Source organism: Pithys albifrons, chromosome 9 (assembly GCF_047495875.1).
Source record: "Pithys albifrons albifrons isolate INPA30051 chromosome 9, PitAlb_v1, whole genome shotgun sequence".
Taxonomy (NCBI): Eukaryota; Metazoa; Chordata; class Aves; order Passeriformes; family Thamnophilidae; genus Pithys; species Pithys albifrons.
Genome location: NC_092466.1, coordinates 14,117,638 through 14,134,968, shown reverse-complemented (window position 1 = coordinate 14,134,968; position 17,331 = coordinate 14,117,638). Strand labels below are relative to the sequence as shown.

The window sequence follows — 17,331 nt, the reverse complement described above, 5'->3', positions numbered from 1 at the left end:
AAGCTTTCAATAATGCAGAGATTCAAATGCATGTAACATTCGATCCACCCCTCCAAGCATTTTCGATTTCAGAGTAATTTATTGGTTTTCCATTTAATTACCAGCCACAGCACAGAACACATGTGCAATGTGTGAGAAACAGGGAGAGGAGAAGGAACTTTGCAAAACTGGGTGTGAAGGATATCTGTAGAAAACTGCAGGGTTGCCACTGCTGTTGTGCTTTTGAAAAGCCTGTAGAAAGCACAGGTTCAGAAATTCTGAGCTTGTGCAAGAACAGCAAAACTGCAGTCTTACCACACAGTAAGCAGGCTCAAGGTGTCACCTATCTCACAGATGATAAACAGGCTGGTAAAATCTGGGAATCCAGGCCCTGCTCAGCCGCTGTTAATCGGGAATGGGTTCTGCTGGTGCAGGCACAGGCACAATAAATCCCCAAACTCCTTTTAGTTGAATAGTACAGGCCTGTAATACCATGTGCTGGGCCCCGAGGGCCAGATGCTCACAGCTGGCTCTTGTCCATGGGCCTATGGCTAATGAAGGGCTGTGCTCAGTGCAGCCAGTTAACTGCGAGCCCTCCCAGCCCAACAGCTCATCTCCCTGGCCACAGTGCCCAGCCCACATTCTGCCCCAAGACAGTCTGCACTGCCACACGCCCGAGGGAAGAGAAAAGGAACAGCAGCAGAAATACCTCTAATGCTTACTAGTTTATATGCATGTCCTAAATGCCCTTGACATCATTAAAAAGCACTAGTTTTAACTGCATGTCTAGTAACACATTTTCTTTTCACCTGCTGTCACATTTACAGTTGTGTTTGTTGGCTTGTAAATCCGTGGATTTCAGCTCAGTGTGGACAGACCGCACAGGAGCAGGAACCCTAAAATTCACACATTCTCCTTCCTTTCCAGGGAAACACTGAATTTCCCATTCTTATGGGCCTGACCCAAAGCCAATGCACACCAGCCAAAGCACTACTGCCCACTTTGGAGAGCTCTGAATCAGGCCCTATTATTTCAGTTTATTGCTCACAGTTAAAAAAAGAAGCTGTTGAAATGCTAATCCTATTCACAGCACCACTTGCTAAGAGCAGAGCAGTGTATCCCAGAGCAGATCAGGATTAGGAGCCTTTATATTTCAGAATTCAACTCCAAAATACTGAGCGCAAAGAAATGTATTACAAAGTATTGCTTATCTACCACAGAGCAATTCTCAGGGCTCGGGAAGAGGAACAGTTGTAAATGTTAATAGAGCTTCTCCCATTGTAGACAGATGCTATTTCTGGGCTAGTATGACAGCCTATGAGAAAACGATCAGCATCGTTCCATATTCTACTCAAGTGACACTGCTGCATGGCTGATCACAGGATTATCCGGGGTAGCCAATAGAAGACAAGATATATATAGAAATAAAAGTATTCTCTAAGGTATAAAGTAAGCTGATTTAAAAGGCTGGAAGACAAACAAGCCAACATGGAGAAGTGGACTTTATTTCAGTAGCTGCCAGCATAGGTTACATGGTCTGTATACACAACTTAAATCGAGACAAATAATAGTATTGGTTACTACGATTGTTACTATTTTGTAAATGGTATTTAAAACTTGAACCCAGCATTCTCCCTGTAGTTAGTGAAGATTTAAAACTAAGGAAAGTCATGTACAGATGGCTTTCTAACTTTTTTTTCTTTTTTTGTAATTGATCTTATGAACACACTGGCTAGGAAGACAGAAAGCATTTCCTGACAGCTTAGTAGACTGGAAAAAATAACTCAGTCCAGTTCCCTGCTCATGCCACCACTGTGTGGGACAAGCAGCCCTTGCTGCTCACACACTGATGGCCTATAGTACTTCTCTGCTCACAAACACAACACTGATACTAACTCGGTCTGATGAGAGACAGAAGGTAACTCCTTGTTATTGATGGGAGATGTCAGGTAAAAAGCCATGAAATGCAAAAATCTGGTGCAAAGAGGATGCTCAGAAGCAACAGAGGAGGAGCAGATTGCTAAAGCAGGGTGGGTAACAAATGTCTCAGTGCTGGGACTTAACCAGCAGTGAGGAGGAAGGATGCCCAGGAGGTTGGCATGGCAGGCAGGCCAGTGGCTCTCGTCCACTGGGGCGTTCTGGGTGAGAAGCAGAACAAGTCTCAAGCAGGCCAGCTAAGGTGTTGGCTGGCTGAGGAGCTGCAGAGACAACTCACAGGAGTGTAAGGGCAGTGTGTCATTTGCACAAAACTAAGTAGACTGCGGCATCTGTAACAGAGAAGGGAACTGCAGATGCTGCTCAGATAATGAGCAGCACAGCATGGCAGCACACACAGCCTCTGGAGAAGGGCAGTCAGACAGCACCAAAAGGCTGGGCACAGCCAGCAATCGCTCCTCGGTCACCTCTGGGTTAAGCAAACTATGTTTTATATCAGAACAGCTTGTTTAAAAACATCTTTGCCCTTGGTGGAGGGGGTTTTCCTTACAAGCACCATGAGGGAGACAGACTGATGGGGTCAGCAATGAGGAGACTGCATTTCCCAGACAGTAAGTGGGGACACACAATAAGAAAAAGCGACTCCTGACAATTACTGTGAAATCAGAGTGGGGCATTAAATTCTGAGATGCAACTAAATGGGCAAGAGCACTCATAAACACATCGAGCATGAAAGCAAAGCTAACCATCTTATTAGCATCCCTCAGAAAACAGGGATGTGTGGTTTTATGAAAAGATATCATTGCTAGGTTTAAAATACCCACTGAATTATCAAAGGACTTTCAGTTATAGCTGCATGCAGTAATCCTATTCTCTTTTTTAAAAAAAAATCCAGCAGACATATATAAAAATACAGTGACATTTATAGTCCTAGCTAAGGGTTTTGTGGGTTTATTCAGCTTTAAATCCATGCTGTATATGGGTCTTTTGAACTAGTTGATGCATGTAACTACATCCTGTACCACAGAAGCCGCTGAAAGGAAGATTCACTTTATAGGCCAAAACAAAAATTGGTTTGGGACAAACAGAGCATTGAGATAATCTGTTTAAATATTGTATCAGATTGGCAATATAAAGCCATAATGGAAAGAACAACTTCCCCTTGTACTGAGGGCTGATACACAGGGCATGGATAAAAAGCATGGCCCACAAGCTACTGTAGAGCACAGTTGATTCCTACTAGGAAAGAGAAGTAAATGTATTCTGTTTAACTTTATTAGCCACAAAGCTCAGATAATGAATTTAAAATAAAACCACTCTCAGTCACCAGCAATTGCTTATCTGCTAGATGTGGATATTTAGGTAAAATCAAATCAAGCCACCAAGATGCAATGCAGCCACAAAGTTCAGCAGCTCAGCCTGACGCTGTGACCACATCTCCCCCACCTCTACACCCCTGCACAGGTGTCCTCTTCTCCACTGCTGCAACTACAAGTCACTTGTCTTCATCCTCAAGGCTCTTCCCAGCCAAACCCATTGGCCACAATGGCTCCTGTCTCCCCACAGCTCCCCCAGCACCTCCGAGCTGTGTTCTCAAACCTCTCTGCCTTTCCTACAACCGTGGGAGAAACTTCGCAAAATATCCATAAAACCACCCCATGATTCTTCTGCTAATTCCTCCTCTGCCACACCTACAATCCTTGATGAGGTTTAGGCAGCGAACACGTCAAGTTCAAACTTGTCTTGGGCTCTCCTCACTCATATCACTTTGTTATCTCTCACCTCAGACAGGCTGCAGTTCCACGGCATAGTGAACAACTCCATGTTCTGCCTGCACAGTACCTAGCACAGCTTTGGCCTCCAAATTATTTTTAATTAAGCAATATGGTAGCAGTTCACCATTTTTAAAGAGTAAATTAAAGAAGGAGGGTGCATGTGATGGTTTCAGAAAGTCACACAGGAGAAGCTGACATGGGGAAGGACAAGGGGCTTTAGTTGAGCCAAATATTCTGCCTTCTGCAGTGGATATTTGAGGCTACATTTGTCATCCAGGGTGCAATCCTGCACAGACAGAGCTGGAGGAGGGGAGTCCTTCCTGACAACTGCACTGATTAGCTGGTGCCCTGAAGAATGACGTCTGATTACCTTTATCTTCGGCTGCAGAACTGCAAATGTCACTAATGGTCATAAAATCACCCACTCTTTTTCAAAATACAACCGAAGTAAATTAATCTATTGAGCACAGTTTATTCAATACTTCTTACTCTGGCAAAACTCCCAAAAAATCATTTGCTTGCTGCATGTCTCCACCATATGGTGTCATTCAATGCAGACTTTCTTTCCTGAACTGAAATCCAAAATTTAATAGAGTCAAGTCACCCACAGAGTTTTTCCAGCTCAAACCTACTAACACAGTTTCCTGTCAAAGAGGTCACACAGCATTTTCCAGTTTGATACATTAACCAATACCAGCATGAATCCTCTTTTCATAATTAAAATCAAACTCCTCTGGTTTTAGCAAGTTTGAAGGAAGCGTTTTGCCCTGCACAGAGAAGAGTCAGTGCCCAGCAGTGGACAATGTCAGCAGTCTTTGTCTGCTTTCAGAACTTCAAAGTCTTGGCCAATGGCTGATGTACTCTCCTGTCTGCAGGTGGTTTCTCCTATCAACCTCTCAACAATCAGTAATATAAACCAAAAAACATGACACAGAACTGTAGTGGGAAACTAAAGTAGTGAGGCACTGTTGAAACCCTTGAAAGCATTTTGTTTTTTATGGGGCCTTTTTAAATAGAGCCTGACTGCCAAGAAACAAGGGATAAAAGAAAGAATTTCTGCGTACAAGGTACACCTACAGCAGGCAAGAGATAAATGCTGGTTTTCCTAGAAACATGAGCTCAAGACCATGAGAAAAATGCCTGGCTTTACATTTAGCTATGCTGGTGTTTCATCCTCTCCACCAGACCTGCCTAGTATCAGCCAGACACTCCATGATACAGTTTCCTCAGCTGTAAAATGGGGCCACACTTTGATAATTCTGGTTTTGACACAATAATGTCACCTTCAATCAATGGTTTAGAGAAACACTGGCCATCCTCTGGCCCTGGCATCTATCAATAACATACCATCTCTCCTGGTAAAGACTGTTATTACAGTGATGAGGAGGCCACAAGTTCTGATTCACACAGCATTTCCTAAACTTTGGAATAACCTTTCATGCAGCAGCCTCCTTTTGCCCTTGCTGTGTGCCCACCACAGATGCTGCCTAACAGTGCCAAAGACTCCAGCATTACACGTTTTTCGTGCTGCAGTTTTATGCTCATCCTTCCCTCTGTGCTCCACCTATGACCTTCCACCGCCCCTGCCCCACAGCTGTGAGAAATGCTGGTGTGCTCTGCAGGAGCAGACACTTCCCCTCTGTACTTACTCACTCGGATGAACACTGAAACAATTTAAACCTCAGCATTAACCCTCTCATGACTGGAGCAAGCAGTGGTTGAAGGGGGTCTAGGGGCTTCCCAGTAAGATCACAAAACAGCAGGAAGGCGCTCACGGGCAGCTACCACGCGAGCAGTAAATTGTTACATCGAGCTGTCTGGATCATTTCTGACTGCTGACCCACACCCCCGGGCTGCCAGAGCTGCTTTGGATACATTTGCCACTGCTACAGAATTTCTACCATGAAGGATTACTGTGTTTTAGTGAAAGCTGAGAACCCAGAGAGACATTGGAGTGCTCTGCAGTCCCCTGCCCAGACCAGCCAGGCCACCAGGCCAAAAAGTGCCACCCACCCTGCCTGACAGGCTGCAATTCAAAAAACAACTCCCAGAAATGGAAAATAGACAAAGAGGCAGTAAAATATTGTATCAAATAACACGAACACTGAAGAACACCCAGTCCACCCTCTCCACACACAAAGTGCCTGGATAAGAGCAGCAGATCCCAGACTACACGAGCTTATCAGGACATCAGAAGGCACAAAGCAGATCTGACAGCTGCAGGCCAAATGTGTCCCACAGAGCACTGCACTGCTGGAGGCAGCTGCCCTCTTCTTTACGGCAGATGTCCATCCTGTGATGGCTTCAGTGTCTGGTGTGAAATGCTCCATCACCAACTCATCTAAAATAGAGCAGATCCCACAGGCCTTATCTCAGCCTCCTTCTTTGTGGCCCAGCAGGTGGGGATGCAGCAAGAACGAACCCAGTGAAGATGAGAAGCTGCCTTTGCTCCTCTTGCTTGTACCCTCTGCCATGCTTTCCACTTGCATGAATACAGCTTGTGTCCAGAGGGTTCCTGGACAAAATAAGGCTGTGCCCTTGGGAAAGCTCCTTCCCCACTGTTCTATCCGTCAGCCCGTGCTCTCTGTTCGTGCTGCATCCTCAGTGGCTGCTCCCCCCACCACAGCTCTCTCTCACCACCCTTCACCTGCAGACCCAACCCTTCCCCCCAGTCCTTGCTGGACTTTGCCTGCATCCCACTTGTCCTACCCTAACTACTCCGGCATCTAAACCCAGGTTGTTTCCAACACCCTGGTCCACCATCCAACATTCCCCCAACCTCAATTCAGACTGCACTGTACCCTCACCACCCTACCTGTCTCCGAGCATTGCCCTCCACCCAAGACCCCAGTTCTTCCTTCAATCCACATTGCTACCTCTCAAACAATTCATTTCTCTCCTCCAACACTTCTTTTTTCCCTGGGATCTCTTTCTCTCATCAGCATCAAAACTCATTTCCAGTCTTTCCCACAGCATATTCTTATTTCTTCTTTTCAACCCAGGCTGTCCCTCATCTCCCAAGTCCCTGACAGAACACCCAGAGCACACAAAATCCCAGCAAACCATCCTAGCCAGCCAGCGCTGACTGGATTTTCCCAGTGACTCACCAGACTGTCCATCCCACCCAACTGGCAGTTCTCTTTCAGCCTCTGAGCAGTTTGTCTCAGTCCTGCCCACCCCTGAGCATCCAACCCTTCATCCAGGCTCCCTCTGCCACAAGCTATTTATCAACAACCAGCCCTTCCATCTCACCACTCTCTGGTAGCTCCCTCAACTCTTACAACCAGGATTCAAGTCCCAGGGTGGCCTCCTCCCACCTTGGCTGGGTTGTCCAGTGTCCCTTTACAGACACAGATGCTCCCAGACACTTCACAGTCAATCCCTGAACACTGTCCTCCATCCCTGCCAGGCTCTTCCATTGCTCCTTTCCTGCTCAGGCCAGGTAGGCCACTGTCATCCTGCTCCTCAGCCCTGCCCAGCACCCAGCCTTCCATCATGCCTTTCACACCATGACTGCATAAACTCCAGGCAGGCTGATCCCATCCCTCCACAGCATCTTCAGGCCTCCCAGCCCCTGCCAAGATCCGACAAACAGAATCACACAATCAGTTAGGTCAGAAAACACCTCTGAGTCTAATCTATGACCCAACAACATCATGGAACCAGACCTTGTCACTAAATGCCATGTCCAGTCTTTGCTTAAACACCTCCAAGGATGGTGATTCCACCACTTCTCTGGGAAGTCCAGTCCAACATCTAATCATGCTTTCTGTGAAGAAATTTCACCTAACATCCAATCTAAACCTCCTCTGGCATAGCTTAAGACCATGTCCTCTCATCCTATCACTGGTTGCCTGGGAGAAGAGGCTGATCCCCACCTGGCTACAACCTTTCAGGTAGTTGTAGAGAGTGATAAGGCCTCCCTGAGCATCCTCTTTCCCAGGCTAAACAACTCCAGCTCCCTCAGATGCTCCTCATAGGAATTGTAATCCAGACCCTTCCCCAGCTTTGTTGTCCTTCTCTGGACTCAAAACCCTTCTCCGTTTCCCCTGGAACCAACATGTCCTGCCATGGTCCCAGCCAGGGTCTCCCACAGCTGAAGGCCCCAAATTTACAGTGTTCCCACCCCTTTGCCTGGGTGCCCCCAACCTCCATGGTCCCAGGCCCCTCATTCCCAAACAAACACCCATGCCCCACCAGGTCCAGGTACTCCCCCACCATGTCCAGGGGGGCACTCAGATCCCAGGCCTGCCAGACCTCCGAGTGGGTGTCACAGAAAGGGTCAGGTTGGGAGGGACCACAGTGGGTTATGTGGTCCAACTTCCCTGCTCAGGCAGGGTCATCCTAGAGCACGTGGCTCAGGATTGCATCCAAACGGTTCTGGAATTTCTTCAGTGGGGGAGACTCCGAACCCTCTCTGGGCGATCTGTTGCAGTGCGTGGCCACTCGCACTGCAACAAAGTTCTTCCCCACCTTCAGGTGGAACTTCCTGTGCATCAGTTTGTGCCCGCTTCCCCATGTCCTGTTACCCGGCATCACCGACCAGACCCTGGTCCATCCTCCTGGTCCCGTCCTCCTGGCACACCCCCTCACGGCCCCGGGCCCGCCAGTGCCTGCGCTGAGCTCCGGCCGGGCCCGACAGACCCCGGCTGGTGCCTGTAGCCCTCGTTATCCCACGCTCCGCGGCGGTGGCGCCCCCGGCCTCACGCCCCTCGGGCTGCCCCCACCCCGGGCTGCCCCCCTCGGGCTGCCCCGCCCCAGCCCGGCCCGGCCCGGCCCGGCCCGGCCCCCGCCCCGCTCACCATGCTCGGCGCGGCCCGGGGTTACCATGGGCAACTGCGTCACACCCGCCCCGCGCGCCGACGTGCCCGCGCCGCGGGGCGGAGCCACTCTCGGCCCCGCCCCCCGGTCCGGCGCACGCGCACCAGGGCGGCCCCGACGGGGGGATGGTGGGCGCTGCCGCTCCGGGCTCTGTGATTGGCTGAGCGCCGCCACGCGCCGGAGCGCGGGGGCGGGTGAGGAACACGTGGGCGGGAGCGCGGCGCGGGAAGCGCAGGTGGGACACGTGGGGACGGGACGGGACGGGACGGTGCGGTGCGGTGCGGTGCGGTGCGGTGCGGGGCGGAACAGAACGGAACGGAACAGTGTGGGGCGTGTGTGTAGTGTCCCGGGCCGTGCCGAGCTGTGTCGGGGGGTGTGCCGAGCCAGGCCGTGCAGAGCCGGGCCTGACCGGGGGTGTGCCGTGCCATGCCGTGCCTTTCAGAGAAGGGCAGCAAAGCTGGGGAAGGGTCTGGAGCTCAAGTCCTATGAGGAGCGTCCGAGGGAGCTGGGGGTGTTTAGCCTGGAGAAGAGGAAGCTCAGGGAAGATCTTATTCTCTCTACAACTACCTGAAAGGTTGTAGCCAGGTGAGGATCAGCCTCTTCTAGCAAGCAACCACTGATAGGAAGAGAGGAGATAGTCCTAATATGCATCACAGAAGGTTTAAGCTGGACATTAGAAGAAATTTCTTCACAGGGTAATTAGAGGTTGGAATGCACTGGACTGCCAAGGGTGGTAGTGGAATGACCATCCCTGAAGGTGTTTAAGGAAAGACTGGACATGGCACTTAGTGCTATGGTCTAGTTCACATGATGGTGTTGGGTCGTAGGTTGGACAAGATGATCTCAGAGGTCTTTTCCAGCCTAATTCATTCTGTGATTCTGTGCCGTCCCACGGTGAGCATGTAGTGCAGCCCTCTGGGAGCACTCAGGGCAGTGCCACCGTGGTGCAGGGACATGCAGGGTGGTGCCCTGGGGGACACAGCGTAGTATGGGGGTGCCATGCTGTGCACACACAGCAGTGTAGGATAGTGCCCCTGTGGGAGTGCTTGCCAGGCAGGGCTGTGCAACCCTGAGGAGGGGCAAGCTGGGCCCTGCAGTGCTGTGTAGCACTGTCCTACCCCAAGGGAGGGGGTGCTGGGTGCTGTGAGGAGCAACACAAATGGGGGGACCCATGCATGCCAGGGTGATGTGTGGAGGAGCAGCCTTGCTTCAGCATTCTGCCAACAGCAGCGGTGTAGGAGGCTCCTGGGCTCAGGGCTGCTGAAAGTCCAACTGTCCTGTTAAAGATAAACCTGCCCTGGCTTTCACCCAGCTGACCATTCCTGTGGCTGTCTCAGGCCTGCACTCAGTGAGCAAGTGAGGCAGGATCCTCCTGAGCTGCCTTCTCCCCCTGCACAGACCCACAGCAAAATGGCCACTGTTCCCCTCGGCTTCAACATTGACACCCCGCGCTGGGACCAGAGCACCTTCATGGGACGCCTGAAGCACTTCCTCAACATCACTGACCCACGGACAGTGCTGGTGCCAGAGGAGGAGCTGGACCGGGCCAAGGCCCTGGTGGAAGGCTGCAGGTGAGGGGCAGGGGTACAGCCAGGGCAGGTGCCATTCCTGTGCCCATGGCCATACCCAACCACTCTGCAGTGTTGCAGGGGGATGGAGGCAGTCATTTTCAAGCAGGTATGCTGTGATGTAACATCCACTGGAGTCAGTTTTGGGAGAATTTCCCAGGCTTTTCCCAGAAACCTCAAGCTGTAACATTTATCTCTCACAGGAGCTGTTTCCTCTGCTCTCATGTGTGGTGCTTGGGGCTCTGTGCCCCAGCAGTGCCAGGTGGCAGCAGGTCTGTGCAGATTCCCTGATGGGCTTTGGGCTTGCAGGGCTGGGCTGGTGCCACCAGGAAGCAGCCAGGAGCAGCTGCTCTACGCCAAGAAGCTGTACGACTCAGCCTTCCACCCTGACAGCGGCGAGAAGATGAACCTCATCGGGAGAATGTCCTTCCAGGTGCCGGGGGGCATGGCCATCACTGGCTGCATGCTTCAGTTCTACCGGTGAGCTTGTGGGGACGCCAGGCTGGGGACACAGCCGTGACAGCCCCCAGCCCCACAGGAGGACCCCAATGGCTGGGGCATGGCCTGTCTGCCTCCTCTGGGGCTGGGTGCTGCCAAGGCCATGGCTGCTGTGCTTGCCTCTGTCCCATGGCCAAGCCCCATTTCCCTTTGCTCTGTCCCCAGCAGCCTGTGGTGGAAGCATCACAGATCCCCTCAGTCCCTGGCATCACAGGGGATGGTCTCACTTCACACTGAGCTCAGCTCAGCTCTTCCCAGAGCCACTGTAGTGATAATGTAACCAAGTTCTATTTGGCTGCTGCTCTTGGTCTATGGACCATAGCAGTCCTTGGAACTGAGAACTAAATGCTCCAGCATCCCCAGCCCCTGCTGACAGCTCCCTTCTGAAATGGCTGCTGGTGGTTGAGCGATCCTGTCCCCAGATTATGTGGGATCCTTTCCCATAGGATCCCCATCCAATCCCACTTCTCTTTGCTGGACTGGTTTGACAGTTGCTGATGAGGTCCAGTCTAGATTGGGCATCTCCCAGTTCTGATGGGTGACCCTCTTTTCAGCCCATCCCCACCCTCCTGCATCCCAAATCCCCTTCAACCCACATCTCCTGTGCCCCTTCCTGCCCCATTTCAGCATTCCTGAGACATCAGTGGGAGCCCAGACACCTTGATCTCCCAGAGCCACTTCTTTCCGAATGTGTCCCCTCCTTACTGCTCCCTTTGACAAAGGCTTATCTCAGCCCAGCAGGATGGCTGCCGCCCAGCTGAGAGCTGCATCTCCCACCCCTGTCTGCGTGCCCTGCAGAGCTGAGCCCCCTTCTGTGTTCTCCAAAGCCCTAGGGCAGCCAGGAATACTGGGTCATATCCCAACTCTGCCACTGGCTTGTGTCTTTCCCTTTGGAGACACCATGACAAGTACATTGAGGACATCTTGGCTATCTCACTTCCAAGCCTGGCCATGGGCAGAGGCCAGGCATCCATGACAGCCCTTGTGTGCTCTCCTGGTCCCTTCCCTCTGCAGGACAGTGCCTGCTGTGGTTTTCTGGCAGTGGGTGAATCAGTCCTTCAATGCCATCGTCAACTACACCAACCGCAACGCTGCCTCCCCCATCTCACTGAGGTGAGTGATCCCACACTCAGGAGGGGGACCCTCTATATTGACACACCCCTGGATGCCCTAGAAGGACCCCATTTTGGGTACCAAAGGAACAGGGTTGAGTCAGAGCTGTGTTTCTGTTCTCTCCCTTCTTTGGAAATCACTATCCAGGCAAATTGGGGTGGCTTATGTCACTGCCACCGGTGCAGCCCTGGCCACTGCCGTGGGACTCAACCTCTACACCAAGGTATGCCCGGCCAGGGCCAGGTGGGGCAGCTGGGTGCATGCTGCCCTCCTGATACCAGCCTATCTCCTGCAGCGAGCTCCTCCCTTGCTGGCCCGCTGGGTCCCCTTTGCAGCTGTGGCTGCTGCCAACTGTGTCAATATCCCCATGATGCGGCAACAGTAAGTGTCACACGTGGATGGGATGCTCAAGGAACCCAGCTTCCTCCAGAGGCAAGCTGGTGGCAGCTGGGCTCCTGGGCTGCCTGGTCACCCTGCCTTGGATTCCCATCCTGGAGGCTGATGAGGGTGGTAGGATGGGAGGAGGGTGAGCGGGGGTCTGTGCATTTGTAGTGCTGTGTCTCTGGTGGAGGGTGCAGGGTGGGATGGCTCAGCCTCTGCCTGGAGCAGGAGGGGGATTTTTGGCTGAGGATAGCTGTTCTGGGATCTAGTCTAGAAGATCCTTCAGAGGTCTCCTGTGTGTGGTCATGGCAGAGCCCCAGTCTGTGATATCCTGGTGCTGGTACACCCTAAGTGGGGCACATGTCCTTGGGGTTCCCCACAAGTCACAGCACAGGGAGGGGGCGTCTGTATGAGGGACTGTCCTCTGTCTCGGCTGCAGGTCCCAGGTGGTGTCTGTCCCCAGCATGGCTGGATCCTGCTCACAGCCATGCCCTGAAGATGGCAGCATTGGCTGGGCTGGGGACTGCAGCTCCCCGGGGTGATGCAGCCCTGTACCCTGGGGGCAGCCAGTGCTGCTGTACCAGCAGAGCACAGAGGACACCCCTGGCACTTCCTCACCCCATTGCTGTGTCCTCATGCTTTCTTGACTATCCTGGCCTCCACTCATGGCTGCCTGTCCCCTTCAGGGAGATCATCAATGGGATCACAGTGACAGATGGGGACAACAACGAGCTTGGCTGCTCCAGGGTGAGTCTGGGGATAGGGGTCCAGGTTGGGGCATGGCACTACAGGGTCTCACCTGCTGCTTTTGCTTGCAGAGGGCAGCAGTGAAGGGCATTGCACAGGTTGTGGTCTCGAGGATCACCATGGCGGCGCCAGGCATGAGTGAGTACAAGGCAGGAGGATGCGGGACTGGACCAGGGACTCCCCTGTGATCCACCACTTTGCCTTCCCCTGCTTCAGTTTCCCCCATGAAGAAGCAGGAGGGTGGCCCTGCATCCCAGGTGTCATTTGGTCTCATCCTACAAATAGAGTTGGTCTCTTCATCCTGCCATTCCAATCAGAGTCTCCCAATCCCCCAGCTTTCCTCATCCCAACCCACAGCCTGTGGGGAACATGGGGTGCTCTCATGGCAGTTTGGCCCTACAAGGACACATCTCATGTTCTCTGGCCCTAGCCCCTCACCCTGCAGCCCAGAATCCCCTCACCTCATGAGACCCTTGACAAGCTGCAAGCCCAACAGGAGGGACTGGGAGCATGAGGAGCACAGATCGTGCTGTTTGGGTGATGGATGTGTGGAGGTCCCATGACAGGTCCTTGCTGTGAACAAACACTCAATGGCCCTCAACACAGCTACCTGCTGCCATGGCCTCCAGGTGGACCTCCTCCTGGGAGAGCCCTGCAGGCTGGCTTGCAGCAGGGGCCTGATCTCTTTCCTCTGTATCTAGTTATTTTGCCTATCATCATGGAGCGGCTGGAGAAATTCACTTTCATGCAGGTGAGTTCACATTTCTCCTGCCATGGTTTTCCAGTGGGTTCTGTGGTGCCCCAGCCCTGTTTCCCAGCTGCCAAGATGCTGAGGATGAAATGAGGGGCTGCAGATCCTGGCTTGCTTTGTCACCTACCCAAGTCACAATACACCAAAGGTCCCTCCAGTGACATGGAGAGGGTGTGAGAGGGTGGCAGGGTTGGGTGGCACGCCGGAGGTGTTGGGCCTTCAGCCCCATTGAGAGGAGAAGACTGCCCACCCTGTGAGCGGGGCTTTCAGTGAGGCCATGGACTCAATCCCAGCTCTTCCTTTGCAGCGGATCCGGGTTCTTCATGGGCCTCTGCAGGTGCTGCTCTGTGGTGGTTTGTAAGTATCTCACTGCTTTAACATTAGCTGCTGCCTGGAGCATGGCTCCAAAGGATGCTAGGAAAAAAACCTCTTTCCCAGCAGGGCATTGCAAGCCTTGCCTTTCAGCCTGGGCTTTCCCCAGTTATTGGGAGTCACGAGGTGTGAACCCACCTCTTGGGCTGAGATCTCGGTGGCTGAGGGGCAAAGGGGCTGCAGTCCCCAACACCTAATGCTTGGCTCTTCTGTCCGACAGCCTCCTGTTCATGGTGCCAGCAGCCTGCGCCCTCTTCCCACAGAGATGGTATGTGTCCCACTGCTTCCCCCTCCTGCATGGCACCTTGGGAACCTTCTCCCTCCCCTTGTTCTTCTCTGCCCATCCCAAGGGAAGCATGATGGACACCCACCCTTCAACTTGAGGCAGCACCTTCCTGCACATGGTGGTGCCCAGGGAAGCAGGAGAGTGTGTGCCTGCCTTGCTCTGTGAGCTCTGTGCTGGGAACTGGCAGCTCTCTGTCCTCCAGCCCTGGGACTGGTAAATGCCAGGGATGGGTGGTGGGTCTGCAAGATCCCAGGAATGCAGAGGACCTCAAATGGCAATGGGAAGAGAGGGTGGCTTGACAGGTGGTTGGGGAGAATGATCACAGGTCTCAGTGTCTACCCACTCTCCCGACAGCTCCCTTGCACTGGCTGACCTTGAGGTGGAGCTGCGTGACAACATCGTGGCCAAGCACGGGGACAAAGTGCCATATGTCTATTTTAACAAGGGACTGTGAATGGCGATCACCTCAGGAGCCATGGCACCCCTGCAGTCCCCTGCCACCACCAGTCCCACGTCCCCTGAACAGGCATCAGAAGCACAGTCCAGCCAGATCTGCTCCCCAGCGTAGCGCCTTCTCTGTCACCTCCTTCCCCTGGAGAAGTAGGATCTGGCTCTGTGTGCCCAGTTTGCAGCACTTTGGCTTGTCCTGAGCCTCCCCCATCTGCTGCTGGCTGTGTCCCTGCTTCCCCATGTCCCTCTTGCCCTGAGCAATGCCTGCGCTTCCCATGCCTTTCTCTGCCCATTGCAGGAGGATCTGCTCAGCCTGTCTGAGCCTCATGTGGTCACTGGACTTGGCTCCATGAGGCATCAGGCTCTCTCCCTTGGAGTTCAGAGCACAGTTCTACCTCTGAAAGCAGGTGTCCTGTCATTGTACCAGCAATCAAATCACATTCCTGCCTTAAACCTCAACAGTAGCCTCTTACCAAGAGCTGGATCACACCTCAGCAGGTGTGAAGGGACCTGTTCCCTCTGCACAGGGAGCACCCCAAAGTCCAGAGGCAAATGCTTGGACTATGCCTTCCTTTCTCTCAGGTTCAGGTTTTATTCACTTTGCCACTGCCACAATCGAGGAGCAAAATAGCTAATTGTTTTTAAATTCTAATTTTTTCATTCCTCTGAGCACAAAAGCCAGCTGTTGCCCTTGTCCTTCATCTCACAGTAGGACCATGGACCTGCAGCTTTGGGGGCCAGTTGTCTCTGTGCCCCCTTGGATGGGGGAAGAAGACACAAGTATTACAAAATCCCAGAATTGTTAGAAGGGGCCTCTGAAGATCATTTAGTCCAACCTCCCTGCAGAGGCAGGGTCACCTACAGCAGGTGGTAGAGGGACACGTCTGGGTGGATTCTGAGTGTCCAAAGAGGGAGACTCTATGGCCTCCCTGGGCAGCCTGTCCCAGTACTGTGCCACCCTCAGCAAATGAAGTTTTTCCTCATGTTTAAGTGGAACTTCTTGTGCTTCAGTTTATGGCCATTGCTCCTTGTCCTGTCACTGGGCACCACTGAAAAGAGCCTGGCACCATCCTCTTGGCACCCACCTTTGAGATATTTATATGCATTGATGAGATCTCCTCTCAGTCTTCTCCAGACTGAATGGGCCCAGCTCTCACAGTCTCTCCTCATAAGAGAGATGCTCCAGACCCCTAATCATGTTCATGGACTCTGCTGGACCTGCTCCAGCAGCTACTTGTCTTCCTTGTCACAGGACTGTTCATACATTAACTCAGGCTCTGAATAGCAGCACTGCAAACAACAGAGGAAGGTTGAAAAATAAATGCAGTGATTTTTAAAGAACAGCTGTGGGTTCTGCTCCTTGCTGGTCTCCATGTGTCTGATTCCCTAGGCTGGACTTGGTTGGTATGTGGTCTCATGCTTGTCTTGAAAGGGAAAGGCATGGGTTTTGTGACCAGGCACCAGGGTGAGGGTCGGCACAGAGGCCAGGAAAAGGAGGAAGAGTAAAAGGGCCAGCATGAGTTGTGAAGCCTTTCGGCATCCAATGCAGCCTTCTTCAAATGGTTCTTGGGGCTGCAAACAGTCCCATGGCAAGTAACAAAAGGTGACAGTGCTGCGCTCCAGGTGACACTTAGCCCATTGTGGGTGGGGACTGAGGAGATGACATTGGGTGACTCTTCCTACACCCATGGGTGCTATTTATCTTCTTGACCAGGTGGAGTTTGCATGATGCTAACTTGGGTCTGCCATGAGGCCTCCCCCATCCTGAACAGCAGCTTGAGTTTGCAGCCCAAGTCCTGGGCTAAAGCCCCTACTTTTAATCAGCTGCACCCAGGCTCTCTGCTTCCTGAAGAACATCCCTCAGTGGGACAAGTGTGTTTCTAACAAGTCATATGACATGAGTGCTCCCAGGGCCCAGTGGATGGTCCATTCTTCTCTCTCCAGCCAGGGATATGTGCCAGATCCCCTGGAGAGTCTCAAATCAGCCACATGCCTGAGTAGAGACACATTAACCACTCTGCTTCTACAGAGAGAACAGCCAAACCCAAAAGGTACTTCCTGAAGGGCCAAGCTTATCCACAGCAGTTTTGCTTCTGTCCAAGCTGCAAGGGGCAGAGGATAATGTCTCCATCCACATGTTGCTACAGCCAGAAAGCTGTAAAAGAGCTCTGAAATAATTAATAGGGAAGCAGAAAGTAGGAAAACACATTCAAACTTGTGTATGTATTCCCTGGGCATTACTAGAACTCTTGTTAAGGTGCAAATAAAATAATAGATAAGCACATGAAGTGAAATAGATGTCACTCCTGTTGGGAGTGGAGAGAAGCCACAAGAAGACACCTCTGCTTTACTTAAGCTTCTTAACTCAAGCTGCTCTTGTCCTACACCCAAAACAGCTTTCAGGACTTTCAGACAGGTATCTGTAGCAGCCTGTGGCATGCTTGGGTCCAAGGTGCCTCTGGCACGCTTGGGAACATGGTGATGCACATAAAATGATGTGCTGCAGCACCCTAAAACTGCCTTTCCCCTGAGCCATGCTCTTGCTGTTGACCCTTCCTGCTTTGGCAGTTTGGAGGGGTCCCAGCATGGCAGGGGGCTCTACAGCCAGTGACACTGGGGCAGCAGCCACATGAAGCCAAGGTTGGGACCATGGTG

The 17,331-nt window shown here is 52.3% G+C and overlaps 2 protein-coding genes across 7 annotated transcripts in view; one reads left to right on the top strand and one right to left on the bottom strand.

Annotated features, from left to right (window-relative positions):
- The window catches only part of ARL3 (ARF like GTPase 3), a 30,624-nt gene extending 22,025 nt beyond the window's left edge, over positions 1 to 8,599 (bottom strand). For 2 of the 3 annotated variants that reach the window (XM_071564229.1, XM_071564227.1), the window contains exon 1: positions 8,492 to 8,599. In XM_071564229.1, coding sequence (XP_071420330.1) covers positions 8,492 to 8,494 — 3 coding nt within the window. In that variant the 5' untranslated portion in view covers positions 8,495 to 8,599. The remainder of the gene's footprint in view (positions 1 to 8,491) is intronic. The other variant, XM_071564228.1, reaches the window with a different exon arrangement.
- A 9-nt stretch (positions 8,600 to 8,608) lies between these two features.
- On the top strand, positions 8,609 to 16,013 carry SFXN2 (sideroflexin 2). Of its 4 annotated transcripts, none has more exons than XM_071564226.1 (12): positions 8,609 to 8,745; positions 9,909 to 10,081; positions 10,388 to 10,558; positions 11,591 to 11,689; positions 11,837 to 11,912; positions 11,985 to 12,070; positions 12,757 to 12,817; positions 12,889 to 12,955; positions 13,519 to 13,568; positions 13,876 to 13,925; positions 14,161 to 14,208; positions 14,581 to 16,013. In XM_071564226.1, the coding sequence occupies exons 2-12, from the start codon at positions 9,921 to 9,923 to the stop codon at positions 14,678 to 14,680; spliced, it is 969 nt and encodes a 322-aa protein (XP_071420327.1). In that variant the 5' UTR covers positions 8,609 to 8,745; positions 9,909 to 9,920; the 3' UTR covers positions 14,681 to 16,013. The 4 variants fall into 4 exon arrangements, with proteins under 4 accessions (XP_071420327.1, XP_071420325.1, XP_071420326.1 ...); XM_071564224.1 differs by having other exon boundaries at positions 8,626 to 8,704; XM_071564225.1 differs by having other exon boundaries at positions 8,669 to 8,745; positions 12,757 to 12,821; positions 14,581 to 14,682.
- The last annotated feature ends 1,318 nt before the right edge of the window (positions 16,014 to 17,331 follow it).